Consider the following 19,426-nt stretch of genomic DNA (forward strand, 5'->3'; position numbering starts at 1 on the left):
TACAGTTCTTCTCCATGTCATTTTAGGGTCTTCCTCTCTTTCTTTTACCTTCTGGGGTCCAGTGGAGTGCTGTCTTTGTGATATCCTCCTGGTCTTTCCGTAGGACATGCCCAATCCACCTCTAGCGTCTTCTCATTGTTGTTGTGGCTATATCATGTTGTTGGCATCTGATGAAAAGGTCCTCGTTTGAAATTTTATGTTGCCAAAAGATTCGCAGAATCCTTCTCAGTCTTTATGTATGGAATACATACAACTTGTTTTGGTCTTGTTCTGTCATCTTCCAACATTCTGAACCATCCAAAAGTACAGACAAGACACAGCTGCTGTAAAGTTTGAGTTTGGTCAAGATGGTATATTGACCAGATCTCCATACAGCCTGCAAGTTGTAAAGAGCTGACCTTGCCTTTGATAGTCTCCTTTTGATGTCACATTCTGCGCCGCCATAGGTAGTGACAGTGCTGCCAAGGTTTGTGAAGGTATCAACATGTGGTAATGCTTTTCCATCCAGCAATACTGACCCTGGGTTGTTTACATTAAGTGTCATGACTTCAGTTTTCTTTACGTTGGTTTTCAGCCCCATCTGTCCTGAATATTTTTCTAGCTCTGAGGTCTTATCTTGAATATGTTGGTGTGTGTGAGACATTAATGTTAAGTCATCAGCAAAATCTAGGTCTTCCAAAGTGGTGAAAGTGCCCCATCTTATGCCTCTTGGTGTATTAGCTGTTGTTTGTCTCATTATCCAGTCAATGACTATTATGAAGAATGTCGATGACATGACACACCCTTGTCTTACTCCTGATTTTACTTAGAAGTATATATCACTGTATCCAACCCTGCACCGAAATCTCTTTTAGAATGCTTTTATGAGATTAATAAGTCTATATATTTGTAACATTGAAAGAACAGGGAGGTCTGACCGTCATTTAAGCGGTCTAAGGTAGGTTTTCACTAAATAGTTTTGTTTTTGGGACTTTCCATATTTATTTCTATTTAGGCAGCAACCATTTGATTTTCTGGGGGGGCTATGGTTTTTTTTGGAAAAAAAAGTTTGTTTCCAGTTTTTGGAGAAAAAAATAATTTGTTTTTGATTCTGAGAAAAAAAAATTGTTTGTTTCACCCTCAGCTGCCACTATATGTAATGCTAAAATTGAAAGAAAAAAATAGTTTTCGACTTGTCGCGAAAAAATAGATTGCTTTTCGCCGCAGGCGAAAAAAAAAGTTTGTACAGAAAAAATAACCATAGCCCCCCCCCCCCCCCCAGAAAATCAAATGGTTGCTGCCTTATAGTTCTATATGTTTCTAGAGTGATCGATGTTTGATTTTGTTTTAAGAAATATTAGATATTTAATAACATTTTGGCATCGTTCTATTGATAAAAAACCTATATATATATATATATCATCAAGACAAATATGCAACATACTTAATAAAATTGAGAAAGGAAATGTGGAATGTGTCAAAGCGACAACAACCCGACCATAGAGCAGACAACAGCCGAAGGCCACCAATGGGTCTTCAATGTAGCGAGAATTCCCGCACCCGTAGGTGTCCTTCAGCTAGCCCCTAAAAATATGCATACTAGTACAGTGATAATGGAAGTCATACTAAACTCCGAATTATACACAAGAAACTAAAATTAAAAATCAAACAAGACGAATAAAGGCCAGAGGCTCCTGACTTGGGACAGGCGTAAAATTGCAGCGGGGTTAAACATGTTTATGAGATCTCAACCCTCCTCCTATACCTCTAGCCAATGTAGAAAACTAAACGCATAACAATATACATTATGCATTGATAAAGGTTTATATTCAAGTACAACGAGAGTTTGAGACAACTTGATGGGGTCATAACACGATTTCCTATGTATCTTTTCGCTCCTTTCAACTATAAAAATCATGCTTTTAATGTTTTCAAATATTATATTTTTTAATGATTTTCTAATAAATTTGAATATCCAACCGACTGCTAGCAGCCGGTTGGATATTGAGTATCGAATAACGAATAACGAACCGGCTGCTAACTTCACATACATAACAATATGTTAGCCCCAGGCCATGTCATTAACATAAAACTTACATGGTTTGAACAATATACAAAATATCCAATTATGAATATTTGTCGCTAATAGGGGAAAGTCCTGTCAATGATGACATACAAATACAGGATATAAGGACAAAAATGCAGAATATAAAATGGATAATTGCTTTGTTAGTGATCATAATTCTACTTTTGTTTACTTTTCATTACTCTGTCCTGGAATCTACAACGACCACCACAATGGAATACCGTGAAAGCGATCACATACCGTTAGGTATTATAAACCAAATAGTTAACCAAAGGAATCTACTGTCGCAACAGTTAAACGAAGCCAGGAAAACTATTGGACAACTTCAGTGTGAGGTAATATATCACCATTATCTTTCTTTTAAAAAAATATTCCATTAAACGTTTAGCTAAAACTTAAATTTTTCACGAGTTTAGTTGGGTTAAACGGGCATTTTTACATTTGCCGTGTGAGGGCCTTATATGTCTTGCTGAGCAGTATGGGTTTTGCTCATTGTTGTAGGCCGCACGGTGACCTACATATAGTTGTTTTTACATTCTTTGGAATCTGGTGGAAAGCTGGCAATTATATTTTCTTATTTTTTATAGTGTTAGTTTGATCTCATGCTGGTGCTATTCTTTTTAATGACGTTGCTTTATTGCTATATTGTGCTAGTTTTAATGTACTGTAAGCTTGCTTTCAGTAATACCAGATAGCGTTTTAAATTGATCGTAAGTATACTGAATTGTTCATTACTTTATAGTTTATACTATCAATCCTAGTCGTAAGTGTTTTTGTTTGTAAAACTGACACGTATTTATTATTGTAGTATATAAATATTTATTTTTTTCATTATTACAGATGTTACATATCTATTGTCTGTGTATTGCATAATTGTTATTAATTGTTTATAATGATATTGTTTGTATGCTATATGCCCTCCTGGGGCCCTAATTTGGTAAATTAAAATATTCTATTTTATTCTATTATTTTCTGTATGTTTCGATATTGTTCTATATGATACCGTTATTATAGAGTTAAATTAAGGAACTTTTATTTTTACCACTTATTTAAGTCAAAAGTGGAAAAATTGAGACCTAAAAATAAAAGTTTAAATCTAGAATTGATTCAGTTTTGATCTCAACAGAACGTTAGACTTCAAGCGTAAAATTGAGAATGGAAATGGGGAATGTGTCAAAGAGACAATAACCCGACCATAGAACAGACAACAGCAGAAGGTCACCAACAGGTCTTCAATGCAGCGAGAAAACCCCACACCCGGAGTCGTCCTTCAGCTGGCCCCTAAACAATTATATAAACTAGTTCAGTGATAATGAACGCCATACTAAACTCCAAATTTTACACAAGAAACTAAAATTGAAAATAATACAAGACTAACAAAGGCCAGATGCTCCTGACTTGGGACAGGCGCAAAAATGCGGCGGGGTTTATTTCTATACCCGGGCATATGACCATACTTTTGAAATACATCGCGTTATTTTGGCCGACGCACTGTGATTTTGCATTCTAATGAAGATACAGTAAATATTTTCTACCAAGACCACATGATAACTTTTCAATTGGGAATGACCAAATCTATCATAATCACATGCGTTCACATGACATATGACATGTTTTATGTATAACAAGAAACAATTACTGTCCATATAACAATTATTTCAATACAAACAAATACAACAATTTTTCACAGAAAATTGTACCAAACATCGCTGAAATGTTAGGTCCTCCGCTGCGCAAGCTTATAATGTCCTCATAGTTCAGAGAGTCAACGCTGAATCTTTTTGCGAAAGCTTGATATTGCGGCTATTATTGTCGTCTTAAACTTCAGTCATTTTGGTCAACGCATATATATTTTCTTGTAAACGTTTTCATTTTTAATTTATAATAAAATACTTAACATTTTTACAGAAATCCGACCAAAAGACCAATTCTCAAGGAGGTTGGTGTAAACAAGCAAGTACAGAAACAGGCGGCGAACACATGACGGACATGACACTGGTCAAAGCATTAGCATATTTCCTAAAAAATAAAAGCATTGGCAGCTTCGGTGACGGTCCTGGTGCATACAAGAGAGAAATTCTTAAACTTGGGCTCGTACAATCATACACCTCCTTTGATGGAGCACCCTATTGTGAAGAAACAAGCGAAGGTCGAGTAGTGTTTATGGATTTAACAATTCCTCAGTATGGCATTCAGCAATTTGATTGGATATTATCTTTAGAAGTTGCAGAACATATACCTAAAGCATACGAGAATATATATTTAGATAATTTATTTAGACATGCTAAGGAAGGTATAATACTTAGTTGGGCAGTGCCTGGACAGGGGGGACTCAGTCATATCAATAATCAACCTTTACAACATGTTGTGGACGTTATGGAGAAAAATGGATTTACAATAGATCAAAGTATCTCCAAAGTTCTCCAAGACTCAGCAGAACTGCCTTGGATAAAAAGTAATTTGTATGTTTATAGAAGACACCAGCACAGTATGAATAGCACGTATAAAGATTTATTTGTGTAGGTCTCAATTGTAATATTTCAGTCTACATTTGAAATCCACATTTTTGTAACTTTTATTCTACAATACACAGATTTGCTGTATAAAACTATACATTTGTGTCGTTTTACAATTGACAGGATGAATAATTATAACCCTAGTACATGTATTGTTTACAGTTTGCCTGGAGATCTATACACATGTAACGAAATAATCGTTGTACATGGTAAATCATAATGTAAAATATCCAACATAAAACTCATATGCCCTCAATGACACTCATATCAAAATATATATAAAGCCAAACAAGTACAAAGTTGAAGAACTTGATGATCCAAAATTCAAAAAAAAAGTTGTGCCAAATACGGCTAAGGTAATCTATGCCTGGGATAAGAAAATCCTAGGTTTTCGAAAAATATAAAGTTTTGTAAACAGGAAATTTATAAAAATTACCACATTATTGATATTTATGTCAACACCTGTTACTAAACCAGTGCTGGATTTAAAGGGAAGAAACTCTTTATGAAGCAAATTTGGTTAATATACATAGTTATTTTACCTTTTTCGATTTATGGTTTCGGCCCTTTTTAAAACAGTGGATCCTCTATTGTATTGGAACGACCAATCACCATTTAACTCTGAGGGTGAATTCGGATTGGGGATTATGATTTTTCTTTAAAAAAAATGCTGAAACGTTTTTTTTACACTATATTATATTTTCATTAAGCAGAAGGGATAAATGTATGATTGCTAATCGAAAAAAGTAAACTAATTCTGTAAAATTATATTTCAATTGTTTTCTCCATTTCTTCCTCAATGGTGAATTATAACGATTACCTGGACTTGATAAAATTTTAACTTATTTAATCATGCATAGTAATTCTGCATGTTTTATAACAGTTTCCAAGTTCTGCAATGATAAATCTTAATTATTGGTGCATATTTCTAGCCTGAGGAAATAATTGTAAAATTATCATGTCTGTATGTAAATGTTATACATAATATTTTAATGAGTTTCAGTAATATGGTATTATAAAGCACCATAAGAATGCCTATGGTAAAACAAAAACTAAAAATTGTCATAAAAATGAAAAGAGAAAATAGTAAGGCTGTTTGCGTGTTTAATTTGAATGATAGTTTAATATCAAATGTTTAGAGCAATCATTTTGTTTTTTTATTTTCAACATATTTTCTTATTGTTTTGCCTAGTCAAAAGGGTGTTATAGTGCTAAAAAAATATTATTCCAATTTTTCATTCTTTATTCTAAGTTTCCTTCAAACATACAATGCAGAATATATATTCAATATGATGGGAGCGTCAGAGAAGAGGTGAACTATTTTTCGATGATTGTTTTAATATTTTTTGATGAATGTATTGTATCGAGTAAACTGACATACATTCATTGTTAAATTCTTGCATTCTAATAAATAGGCCTCGGAAATAAATAAGATGGGATGCATTCACGTACAGAGAAATATTCGACCGTGAATGAGGACTTTACGGTGACTTGTTGTTTTTCATATTGTTTACATGTGCTTCATAATGTATCTGGAAGTGAGTTTCTGCCAATGGTTTTATTCATGTTGTTTATAAGAGTTGTGTTTTATAAAAGACTGAATGATAAGTGAGAATTTTTGTAGCAAAATTTAAGCTAAAGCAAATGTGTACATGTTGATTTAAAACTGTTAAAAAATAAGCTTAATGAACTAACTTGTTTTTACTTGAATCCATATCTTCGGTGAGCTAGAATGACTATACTTAAAAAGCAAAAGTCATTGGGCAATTTTGAGAGAGGACTAAAAGCGTACAAATAAGCAATATATAATCATGCATCATCGGGTCGAAATGTAGGAAATTTCGTGCAATTTTTTGTTTATCTTTATTCAATTGTTCAACATTTATATACAATAGACATATTACCTATTACACAAAAATATCACAAGATAATGTTTTAAGAAAAATGAAATATATAATCAACACAATGAATAATCAGAAATTTAATGCAATGACGCCTTCAGTTTCTTGTACCAGAATATTATTCTTTAAAAAGTGTTTCTCAAAAACATTCCTCATACATCTTGCATCACACAAACATTCATACAGGTAAGTTATGTAATGTTAATTTCGTGCAATTTTAAAGTTGAAAACGCCGTTTAAATTAATTAAGTTTCTCTACAATTACCTCAATCCATCAAAAAATGTGTACCAATCAGTCATTGTTGACGGATTTTAACATACAAATTCAAATTCAAATATATTTTATTGCTAATCAAAGCGCCCACAAGGAGCCGAACAATCAACATTAATAACATACAAATGATTACAAGTGATTCAATATGATTAAGACACAATGTTATAAACAAAATATTTATTAAGACAAGTAGAAAAATACAACAAGCACAGTATTTAATAATATAACTAGGTTAAAAAAATGGGGGGGGGGGGGGGGGGGTCACTGGGCATTACTATTTCTATATATCATACATGTATCTACACTGTATGTTGTTACACGATTAATTGATTGTTTATATCATGTCTCGATTTTCCAAAAAAAACCAAAAACATGTGATTGAAAAAACATAAATTAAAAAAATAGTGAGGTGTGGTGTCATTTTCAATGAGAAATTTATTTAGTCCAAAATCAAAAGGAACTAACGCATTATCGTATTTACAGATGTCTACAGTGGATGTCACTATTTGATCAGGATCTATTGACCCTTACGGGTCACCCGAGATCATCAGTAGTTCGTGTTGCTCAGTCTATAGTTGTCTTTGTAGTCTTTTGTAGACTGCAGTTTGATTATTCTTCGTTTTTCTTATTGGTCATTATGTTGTATTTTGTTTTGTTTTTTTACTCGTAATTTTTAATTTTCCCCGTAGACCCCTTCATTTATTTTGCCTGCTTTCTTCGTTGTCTAATGGCTAGTTAATTCGGGAACATTAGCACAGTTAAACGAAACACTAATTTAGGACAAATCACCTATGATGGCCAAGTTGTTTTTACTTTTATCGTATTCTTTTCTTATTTTAGTGTTGATATGTTTGAAAGCTTGATGTTCGGTGTGAGCACTGGCTCCGTGTTGAAGGACGTACTTTGAACTATAATGGTTTAATTTTTACAAATAGTGACTTGGACGGAGAGTTGTCTCATTGACACTCATACCACATCTTCTTATATCTATTTCTTAGAGCGTCCTGGCTGCAGTTGCTGCTTCCCATCCGGTATAGACACTTGTCTAGATTCAGAAAGGTGTTGAGCTTGTCATGTGGTTTAGACTAGCTCTTGTATGGACTCAGAAAGATGTTGAGCTTGTCATATGGTTCAGACTCGGAAAGATGTACATGTAGAGCTTGTCAAATGGTTTAAATACTTTTATAGACTCAGAAAAATGTTGAGCTTGTTATATGGTTTATACACTTGTATAAAAAAAATAGAGATCATAGTTACATTTGTATGTAGACCTCTACATGTCTCTCTAGATTTTTTGACAACTTGAGTATTAACCCAAATATCTTGTAATTACTATTTGTACATTTGATGTCTTTATCAATGATACATTCTACCATATGACTAGTTTCGTAAGGTCGTTCGGCTTTTGTGAAATTTTTGATTGTGCTAATTTGATATAGCTATCTCCAAAAAATCTAAGCGTGCATGAGACGGTTTTATCATTGTCAGTTAATCAATTGTTCAAGCTAAATCGAACCAACTATTCCTCTTTTTGGAAGATCAAAATCAAAGATTCATAATGATTTTTTTTAAACTTCATATAACTAACTTGGTAATATTGTTTTGTGTTATTTTATTTCGTTTTTTTTTAGTTTTGTTTAGTTTCTTTTTCGGTTCGTTTTGGTTTTCTTTTCTTTTCTATTGCTTTGTGTGGTTGGGAGTTTTGTTATTAAATTCAAAGAATGTAACAAAATTAGCATTTCATGTTTTTGCTATCATTTTATGACCCTACTTCTCGTCAATTGCCATTGATATATGTGGTGAAGTGGTATGACATGGTTACTTTCTTGTTAGTTAGACATTAAACAGTCAAGTAATCATGTTAATACATTTCTTTTTATTAAACTGGTTTGCAAACATTTGGTTTTTTAATTTTAATTTTTATTTCATTGTTATTCATTTGTTATTTGCAGTTTTGTAATTTCCCTATCATGGTATAATTGAGGTCGTGTTATGAATAAAGCTGGATGGTATAGATTTAGATATTGCCAATAACTATTATCTGTAAAAAAATTGTTTGAATTCCTTAAATATTGTGATACATTGTAATACTGACATTGATACATCGAACTTGCTTTAAGTTTGTTATGGGGAGTAAACGTCAACGAGACAACAACCCAACGACAAAAATAAAACACAAACAAATAAAGAGAGAGCAAAATAAAGTATCTTTCAATATGTCATGCTCTGAATCTAACCAAAATCTATAAAATGTTGTTAACTTTTTTTAAATAAAAAAAAAAAGAAATTAAAAGAGATCTCAAAATACTCAAAATAGAAGATAAACTCTATAAGATCAAAAAAGACAAAATACACAACCATCATACTTCGGAAGTTTCTGGTTTTTGGCAAAAACATGAATATATGGCCAGCTTTAACTATAAAAAAAGAAGATGTGGTATGATTGCCAATGAGACAACTCTCCATAACCGACCAAAATGACACAGATTTTAACAACTATAGGTCACCGTACGGCCTTCAACAATGAGCAGAGCACATACCACATAGTCAGCTATAAAAGGCCCCGAAATGACAATGTAAAACATTTGAAATGAAAAAACTAACGGCCTAATTTATGTACAAAACATGAACGAAAATCAAACATGCTACACATAAACAAACGACAACCACTGAATTACAGGCTCCTGACTTGGGACAGGCACATACATGCAGAATGTGGCGTGGTAAGGGGGATCCCAACAGTCCCACTAACATGGGACAGTGGTATAATAGTACAACATAAAGAACGAACTATAAAAATCAGTTGAAAAAGGCTTAACTCATCAGATGGATAAAAATATAAGTGGACGTGGCCGGGTATTTGTAAATCCAAATAACAAAAAGACACTAGGTACAGATCTGAGAGTACTCGCAGTTTACTGCCAGCTAGTTGAAAACCACTAACAACTAATAAAAAAAATCATGCATCTATAGGACTAGTCTCTTACAATCTCAATCATCCACCTTTAACTTGCTGGTAACCCGGACTAGTCTTTTACAATCTCAATCATCCACCTTTAACTTGCTGGTAACCCGGACTAGTCTTTTACAATCTCAATCATCCACCTTTAACTTGCTAGTAACCCGGACTAGTCTTTTACAATCTCAATCATCCACCTTTAACTTGCTGGTAATCCGGACTAGTCTTTTACAATCTCAATCATCCACCTTTAACTTGCTGGTCATCCACCTTTAACTTGCTGGTAACCCGGACTAGTCTTTTACAATCTCAATCATCCACCTTTAACTTGCTGGTAACCCGGACTAGTCTTTTACACTCTCAATCATCCACCTTTAACTTGCTGGTAACCCGGACTAGTCTTTTACAATCTCAATCATCTACCTTTAACTTGCTAATAACCCGGACTAGTCTTTTACAATCTCAATCATCCACCTTTAACTTGCTGGTAACCCGGACTAGTCTTTTACAATCTCAATCATCCACCTTTAACTTGCTGGTAACCCGGACTAGTCTCTTACAATCTCAATCATCCACCTTTAACTTGCTGGTAACCCGGACTAGTCTTTTACAATCTCAATCATCCACCTTTAACTTGCTGGTAACCCGGACTAGTCTTTTACAATCTCAATCATCCACCTTTAACTTGCTGGTAACCCGGACTAGTCTTTTACAATCTCAATCATCCACCTTTTACTTGCTGGTAACCCGGACAAGTCTCTTACAATCTCAATCATCCACCTTTAACTTGCTGGTAACCCGGACTAGTCTTTTACAATCTCAATCATCCACCTTTAACTTGCTGGTAACCCGGACTAGTCTCTTACAATCTCAATCATCCACCTTTAACTTGCTGGTAACCCGGACTAGTCTTTTACAATCTCAATCATCCACCTTTAACTTGCTGGTAACCCGGACTAGTCTTTTACACTCTCAATCATCCACCTTTAACTTGCTGGTAACCCGGACTAGTCTTTTACACTCTCAATCATCCACCTTTAACTTGCTGGTAACCCGGACTAGTCTTTTACAATCTCAATCATCCACCTTTAACTTGCTGGTAACCCGGACTAGTCTCTTACAATCTCAATCATCCACCTTTAACTTGCTGGTAACCCGGACTAGTCTTTTACAATCTCAATCATCCACCTTTAACTTGCTGGTAACCCGGACTAGTCTTTTACAATCTCAATCATCCACCTTTAACTTGCTGGTAACCCGGACTAGTCTTTTACAATCTCAATCATCCACCTTTAACTTGCTGGTAACCCGGACTAGTCTTTTACAATCTCAATCATCTACCTTTAACTTGCTGGTAACCCGGACTAGTCTTTTACAATCTCAATCATCCACCTTTAACTTGCTGGTAACCCGGACTAGTCTTTTACAATCTCAATCATCCACCTTAAACTTGCTGGTAACCCGGACTAGTCTTTTACACTCTCAATCATCTACCTTTAACTTGCTGGTAACCCGGACTAGTCTTTTACACTCTCAATCATCCACCTTTAACTTGCTGGTAACCCGGACTAGTCTGTTACAATCTCAATCATCCACCTTTAACTTGCTGGTAACCAGGACTAGTCTTTTACAATCTCAATCATCCACCTTTAACTTGCTGGTAACCCGGACTAGTCTTTTACAATCTCAATCATCCACCTTTAACTTGCTGGTAACCCGGACTAGTCTTTTACACTCTCAATCATCCACCTTTAACTTGCTGGTAACCCGCACAGTGACTCTCAATCAGTCTTTTACACTCTCAATCATCCACCTTTAACTTGCTGGTAACCCGGACTAGTCTTTTACAATCTCAATCATTGGATGATCAATCATCCACCTTTAACTTGCTGGTAACCCGGACTAGTCTTTTACACTCTCAATCATCCACCTTTAACTTGCTGGTAACCCGGACTAGTCTTTTACAATCTCAATCATCCACCTTTAACTTGCTGGTAACCCGGACTAGTCTTTTACAATCTCAAACATCCACCTTTAACTTGCTGGTAACCCGCACAGTGAGAACAGGCGCGGAATGGGGGGGGGGGGGAGTCCGGGGGTTGGAACCCCCCTTTTTTGTTGGCCGATCAATGCATTTGAATGGGGACATGTAGTCGGACCCCCCCCCCCTTTTTTTAAATGGCTGGATCCACCCCTGGAGAACAAGACGTTACTTTACCTTTGTATTTAAATCAGAATTATCCGCATCTAAAACATCTTATGTTTTCAATTCTTTACCATGTGTACTTACTATTTGAACTAACAAATGTCAGGGAAAATTTCGACAGTGGATTTATAAGAATAAATCTAAATATCAATGCAAAATGCTTCAATACATCTTAACAATCAAAAAAGATAAAATTTCATGCTTGATTACTTGTAAAATATTTAAAATTGTGGTTTTCTCGTTTATACCCTCCATTTAAATTCGTTATAACGTAAAAATCGATTGTTTGAAATACATTACTATCACTGGGTGTTTGACAGTTTAAACGGATTTATAACAAGTGTCATCTGTAAATATACATGTATAAACACCAATCTGTACGTCTTATGTCTGTATATACATGTATAAACACCAATCTGTACGTCTTATGTCTGTATATACATGTATAATCCGATTTTAGAATATTCAGTAACAACAATAGATAAAATGTAGATGTGTGTTGTTTTCCGTTCATCCGTACTACCTGTGTATGTTAAATAAGACAGAGTTTTTATCAATAATAAGAGCATGTTGTTTAGAATTCTTGGATGAAAATTGTGTAGATAATTAACCTTGGAATATAAGGCTAACGTAGTGAGATCCAGAATTCAGGTGAGTACTATTTCAAAAGTTAGTATAAATATGGGCTCATAGACTTTAGAAGGTTACATTCAAGCTGTGTAGATGAGGATGACAATAAATCGTAATTGAATAATTAAAGATCTCTAATTTCGGTACAGTCGTATTCGACAAGCACACGAGTTACGAGAGATCTGAAATTTGATGTGAAGATGATGGTGATGGGACAATAATTTCTAAACAGCATATATAAAATTTGTATATTATTTTACGAGATTTATCTCATGATACCCCTTTTCGTTCTTCAATAATAATATTTTAAAGACGTTTTCTAGACATTGGCTACACTGTTTCAATGTTCGCCCTGGACGATAGCGCTTACATGAACTGATTAATAAATATACAGGAGATTCAGATTGGTATAACATCCGGTTTTCTTTCAGTTTGAATACTTAGTCTAATTCATTATTTAAAATTTATAACAATATTTATTATTGGGAAATTATAACAATGTAATAATACAATTTTACAAAAGGTTTTCTTCGAATTGTAGATATTATAAAACATGTCGGACAGTACAGAAATATTAAACAGAATTTATAATCCGAATCTTGCCCATGTGCTACATCCTGTCACCCTTCAGCATATGGCCAGAGAATGGCTCAAGGAAGACACCCCTAACTTTGATTATGGTGGTTTTGTGGTTGGAGAAAAGGAAGAAACGGCATTGTTGTTGATGAAGGGGGAAGGGGTTTTAGCAGGAGTACCGTTTTTCAATGCTGTCTTTAAGGAGTTGGAATGTACAGTTACATGGAACGAAGTGGAAGGAAATTTTATTGAACCAATTAAATGTGTTGCTACTGTGTTCGGCAAAGTCCGTCAACTTTTGCTCGGTGAGAGAGTAGCATTGAATTGTCTTTCAAGAGCAAGTGGAATCGCCACTTTAGCTAGAAGATTGCATAACGTAGCAGACGACGCTGGGTGGAAAGGTCAGATTGCAGGAACAAGGAAGACCACTCCTGGATTTAGACTTGTAGAAAAATATGCTCTTTTAGTAGGAGGAGTCTCCACACATAGATACGACCTCTCCTCCATGATCATGCTTAAAGACAACCATATATGGACAGCCGGCAGTATAAGTAAAGTATGTAAATTGTTTAAAAAAAAACTTTATATCCCAACCTTACATAAATCAGACATGGCCATACTGTATATGAATACTGTCTTTATTAACTGTGTCTGCCATTTCAAAATCTTGTTGAACATAATAGTTATGGTGATATATTTATCACAAAATTTCATCCCGTTTTGATATCACTAGTGGCACTTTATGATAAAATACCCTCCTTAATCGAAAGGCAAAATAAGTTTTAAAACAGAGGATTAAGTCTTTGGTTAGCCCAAATATTTATTTATTTGTGTTTGTTATCGAAAAATTCCATTCATCTATCAACACAATTTACAAGTACTGAACACTTTAAATATAATAGATTTGAAATTATCCATTTAATTCCTTTCACAATGTCAATATTGGTTTGCAGTTAATAGTAAATTAAAAAGTGGTTAAAAGTAAATTTGAAATGATATATGGCGAAAGTTCATTATACATTTTCACGTATATGACCCCGACCATTCTATAAGCGTTTACTTTTATGTAACAATTTATTGACTTTCGGGTATATTTAAAAAAATACTTTGATCTGTACTTTAATTTGTTACACTTTTGGATATACATTGATCAGAGAAGTTAATGTCACAATCAAAACTTATAACTGACTGATGGGTAGCTAGCTGCCTTATAGCTAGCATTTTTTCCTGTTATAATCTAAAAATTTGGTTCCGGGAAAGTGAGTTACTTTTTTTGTTTATCCCTCCATGGATTGAATTAAAATGTTTGTATTCTGTATGGGCAATGAAATTGAAATGCTAAGAAGACAAAAACATTCGCTCAACACGTCACCTGTCTTTCCCTTTAAGTTCCTATCAGACCGGAGGTGTCAGTGTACTTAAACATCCACAAAAATAAACGGTTGCGCTCAACTCGGTCTCAAATACTTGTATAACCTTATATCCCTAGAAATGTTTAGGACCATCTTTTCGTCTCCTTTGAAATTTGATTTGTGTTTTTGTTGAATATGAACAATATTGAGGTCAACGTAGATTTTGACATTTTTTTCATTTTGTATTTTGTTGCTTAAAGGATTTTCGTACACTTCTAAACATGTGGTGGAATAAGACATATAGCATTAAATAGCACAATAACTGACATATGTTTGTCCCTCGTAACACGAAGTGTACGACTTATTATTCTCAACCTATCAGACTGGACGTATACTTGTACTATACCCTAGTAGTAGGTATATATTTTATACGTACATCTTGTTTTTTTGGGGTTTTTTTTTGAGAAACATGTGATTTAATGTTTCACCTCGACCGCTTTAACTTTATCTGAAACTGAAATTATCAAGATGCTTGATTTTTTTATTGACAACATATTAGTTACGTTCGGAGGACATGTTTTTTAACAGAATGGCGGCATTCCAATGAGAACCAATTGTGCCCCTCTTCTTGCCGACTTATTTCTTTATTATTATGAGGCTGACTTCATGCAGGAACTTCTTAGGAAGAAAGATAAGAAGTTAGCAATATCCTTTAACTCAACTTTCCGCTATATAGATGACGTTCTTTCACTAAATAATTCAAAATTTGGTGACTATGTTGAACGCATGATTTACGCATCTATCCCATCGAACTAGAGATAAAGGATACAACAGATACAGTTAAGTCGCCCTCATACTAGAAATTGACAACGAGGGTCGATTGAAAACAAAACTTTACGACAAAAGATCAATCTAATTAAAAACCGATCTCTCATCGCTCCCGTTTTCTGATATGTCGCGTGGGAGATCTAACGAAACACGCTTTGAGGTCACATGTGAGATCGGTTTTTAATTAGATTGGACAAAAGATATGATTTCAGCTTTCCAATTGTGAACTTTCCATTTCTAAGTAGCAACATTCCAGCAGCACCTGTATACGGGGTATATATCTCCCAATTAATACGATATTTCCGTGCTTGCATTTCCTATCATGATTTTCTTGATAGAGGATTGTTGCTCACAAGGAAGCTATTAAACCACTAAGAGTTCCAAATGGTGAAGTTGAAATCATCCCTTTGTAAATTTTACGGACGCAATCACGAGTTGGTTGACCGTTGTGGAATAACCGTTTCACAAATGATATCAGATATGTTCCTTACGTCGTAACTACAATCCCCTTCCCTTTCATGAATGTGACATACCGAATTAAAATTGAGAATGGAAATGGTTAGACTATTTACCGGATTTGTTATAACATAAGCAACACGACGGGTGCAACATGTGGACCAGGATCTGCTTACCCTTCCGGAGCATCTGAGATCAGCCCTTGTTTTTGATGGGGTTCGTGTTGCTTATTCTTTAGTTTTCTATGTTGTGTCATGTGTTCTATTGTTTGTCTGTTTGTCTTTTTCATTTTTAGCCAGGCGTTGTCAATATAAAAAAGAAGATGTGGTATGATTGTCAATGAGACAACTATCCACAAAAGACCAAAATGACACAGACATTAACAACTATAGGTCACCGTACGGCCTTCAACAATGAGCAAAGCCCATACCGCATAGTCAGCTATAAAAGGCCCCGATAAGACAATGTAAAACAATTCAAACGAGAAAACTAACGGCCTTATTTATGTAAAAAAAAAAACAGGCTCCTGACTTGGGACAGGCACATACATAAATAATGTTTATTTTCGATTTATGAGTTCGACTGTCCCTCTGGTATCTTTCGTCCCTCTTTTAAAGCTTTCTGCTTAAGTATGGAAATTAAACAAATAAGAAGATGTTATGTTTCCAAATGTGACAACTATCCATCACAGACCAAATTACGTAGTTGTAAATATCTATAATATTGTTCATCATATATACGGCCTTCCACAATGAGCAAATCCCATACCAAATGTCAAGCCCTGAAAGACCATTTATGTCTAATTCACAGAACTTGATGGATGTTTGGCATAGACAAAATAGAAACTAACATGCACACTAACTAACACTAAAGTCACTGACCTTATAAATACATACTTTAGGCTTAACCATGTACTAAAAAAAAGTACGATTCTTAATGGGATTTAACTTTTTATGTTAATTATATGTTTTGTTGAATAACCAAAAAGAGAAGAAACTTACAAAACCATCCCATAAATGAAACCCTCAGTAGCCAGAAAAGTAAATGTGCCATAAATACAGTTGTGTATAATTGGTTATTGTTTCTATTCCGTATTGATACGAAAGAGATAGAGGAGAGCCACCGCACCTCATCAATGTTTCTTTCTCTTCCCTTTGTCTGTTGAGCTTTTTTTAAATCTAAACTTTAATGTGTGCGACGATGAATAGATGTATCATAATGCAATTATTCATTGGTTCTCAAAGCATAACATGCCATCGAAATTCATTTCAGGCTGTAAAGGATGCCAGAACTATTGGTGGATTTTCGACAAAAGTGGAAGTCGAGTGTCGGAGTGTAGAAGATGCAGAAGAGGCAGCACGTGCCGGTAGTGACGTAGTTATGTTAGACAATTTTAAACCCGAGGTATGACCAAAAAGAATGCAATGTGTTTGTAATAAATATATAAATCATGAGTAACAAATGATAACTCAATAACTTGAAGTCTTTGATTAAATAACGACATGAAATTAACTGTACTTCTGCCACTAGATCGATGCCGCTTATGGTGGTTCAACAAGCCTCCAACTCTTTAGTACAGTTAGTTCTTCTGTACTGACCTAACTTATCATCCACTGAAAAAAAGTTATTACAAATTCAGACAAAACTTTATATTTTGATAATTTGGTAGGACCTTTGTAGAGATTACAGCAGATGCAGTTTGATTAGTATTGTAACTTATTGTTGCATAAAAGCAGCAAACCATGTACACTTCTGGGTAACTGGTACAAGAGTTCTTCAGCTTGAAGGGGCAAGTCGTTGCACTCTATATGTTTGCGTCTTTTTAATCACGTTGACATGATTGTATATTTACATACCCAACAGCATACGTAACTATATTTTTATGTAAAACGAACCGCCTAAACTATTTTTATAAACACCATAAATAAGGCAATATAATTCCATATTGAAAAATTAGTTGGATGAACCTAGCTTTTCAATTTGCCAGTTCTTATACATCATTGGCTTTCAAATATTCGGCAATGAGAATTCCTGCATGATTTTAGTCAATCCAGAAAAGCTATTCAGACACATGCAATTTTAAAGTGTTGTTTTCGGTATATAACTTGCAACTCTATATTTGGATAACTACCAAATTAAATGAAGTCCTCGGGTGAAAGCGTATTTTGTTTGTTTATATTTATATCATTGTTTTTAGTGAAAGAAAATTGTTACTTTTATTTTTTAGGCTTTAAAAGAAGCAGCTACAGTTTTAAAATCGAAGTTTGAAAATACATTGATAGAGGCCAGTGGAGGGGTAACTGAAGAGACATTATCCCAATATTTATTACCTGAAGTAGACGTAGTTTCCCTAAGTCGCCTCACACAAGGATACGATACTGTGGACTTTTCATTGAAAATTCAGAAAGATGGAATAGACCCTACAAACAAACCAGTTGAACAAATACTGAATAAAACATAGTTCATTTAAAGTTCGAAGTTCTTTATTCTCTATTTTATTTACAGTTCGAAGTTCTTTATCCTCTATTTTATTTACAGTTCGAAGTTCTTTATTCTCTATTTTGTTTACAGTTCGATGTTCTTTATTCTCTATTTTGTTTACAGTTCGATGTTTTGTATTCTCTATTTTGTTTACAATTCGATGTTCTTTATTCTCTATTTTGTTTAAAGTTCGTAATACTTTATCATGAATATGTTGGCCTAAAGTAATGATAGGATAAACAGATGTACCATCAATGGCATGTATACAGTAGATATATAAAGCAATCGGGAATTATAATTTTCAACACTTAGAAGATCAGTGGCGGATCCAGAACTTTCATAAGGGGGGTCCCGCTAACTGACCTAAAAGGGGAGGGCACCCTCCAGTCATGCTTCAGTGATTCCCTATATAATCAACCACAAAAGGGGGGCCCGCCCCCCCCCCCCCCCCCCCCCGATTTACCTATAAAGATCATAGATATAAGTAGATGTGGTATGAGTGCCAATGAGACAACTCTCTATCAAAGTCAAAATTTGGAAAAGTAAACCATTATATCTTTAAAGGACCCCCAAAATGACTAGTGGAAAACCATTTATACACCAAACCAAAGGTCTAATCAATACGAAAAACGAGAAACACTTATGAACCATATCAACAAACGACAACCACTGTAGCTTTATTGTATTTGATACTTTGCATACGTAAATCTTTGTTTTCCTGTCGACAATTAAAGCTAAAATACCAAATGTGTAGGCACGCGTTTCGTGTTCTCTCCGTATAAATAAAACGTTGTTGGAATGGTTGTTAAATAGATTTTGTATAGCTAAAGAAAAATATATGTTTCAAATTGGGTAAATGACCATGATTCATTTTTAGATAAAATAGTAAAAGTCAAAGTCTGAGTGCGGAAATATGAAGATAGATAGATGTAAACGACAAGATCTGAAAAATAAGACTAGGTTGACCTTTTTTGCAGTTTTACACTAAATTCCAGACGTTTATAGCCTTAATACAAACATGCGAGACACAATACAAGGATATGAAGACGTATACCTGTCAAACTCGTGTTTTATTGACACCTGAAGGATTGTGTTCGGTAGATTTATAATACTGCTTGATTTTCTAATTCAATGGGTCAACCATATGACGTAATCATACCTTATTCTTGTTATGTTTAAAAT

The 19,426-nt window shown here is 34.4% G+C and overlaps 2 protein-coding genes across 2 annotated transcripts; both read left to right on the forward strand.

Annotated features, from left to right (window-relative positions):
* Window positions 1–1,897: 1,897 nt before the first annotated feature.
* Window positions 1,898–6,275, forward strand: LOC139528588 (uncharacterized). The gene is made up of 2 exons (XM_071324621.1): window positions 1,898–2,400; window positions 3,974–6,275. Exons 1-2 carry the CDS (start codon window positions 2,179–2,181, stop codon window positions 4,586–4,588), a joined length of 837 nt encoding a protein of 278 aa, XP_071180722.1. The 5' UTR covers window positions 1,898–2,178; the 3' UTR covers window positions 4,589–6,275.
* A 5,920-nt stretch (window positions 6,276–12,195) lies between these two features.
* LOC139528589 (nicotinate-nucleotide pyrophosphorylase [carboxylating]-like) lies at window positions 12,196–18,234 on the forward strand. The gene is made up of 4 exons (XM_071324623.1): window positions 12,196–12,572; window positions 13,093–13,683; window positions 17,036–17,167; window positions 17,991–18,234. Exons 2-4 carry the CDS (start codon window positions 13,105–13,107, stop codon window positions 18,222–18,224), a joined length of 945 nt encoding a protein of 314 aa, XP_071180724.1. The 5' UTR covers window positions 12,196–12,572; window positions 13,093–13,104; the 3' UTR covers window positions 18,225–18,234.
* Window positions 18,235–19,426: the final 1,192 nt, after the last annotated feature.

Source organism: Mytilus edulis, chromosome 6, assembly GCF_963676685.1.
Source record: "Mytilus edulis chromosome 6, xbMytEdul2.2, whole genome shotgun sequence".
Taxonomy (NCBI): Eukaryota; Metazoa; Mollusca; class Bivalvia; order Mytilida; family Mytilidae; genus Mytilus; species Mytilus edulis.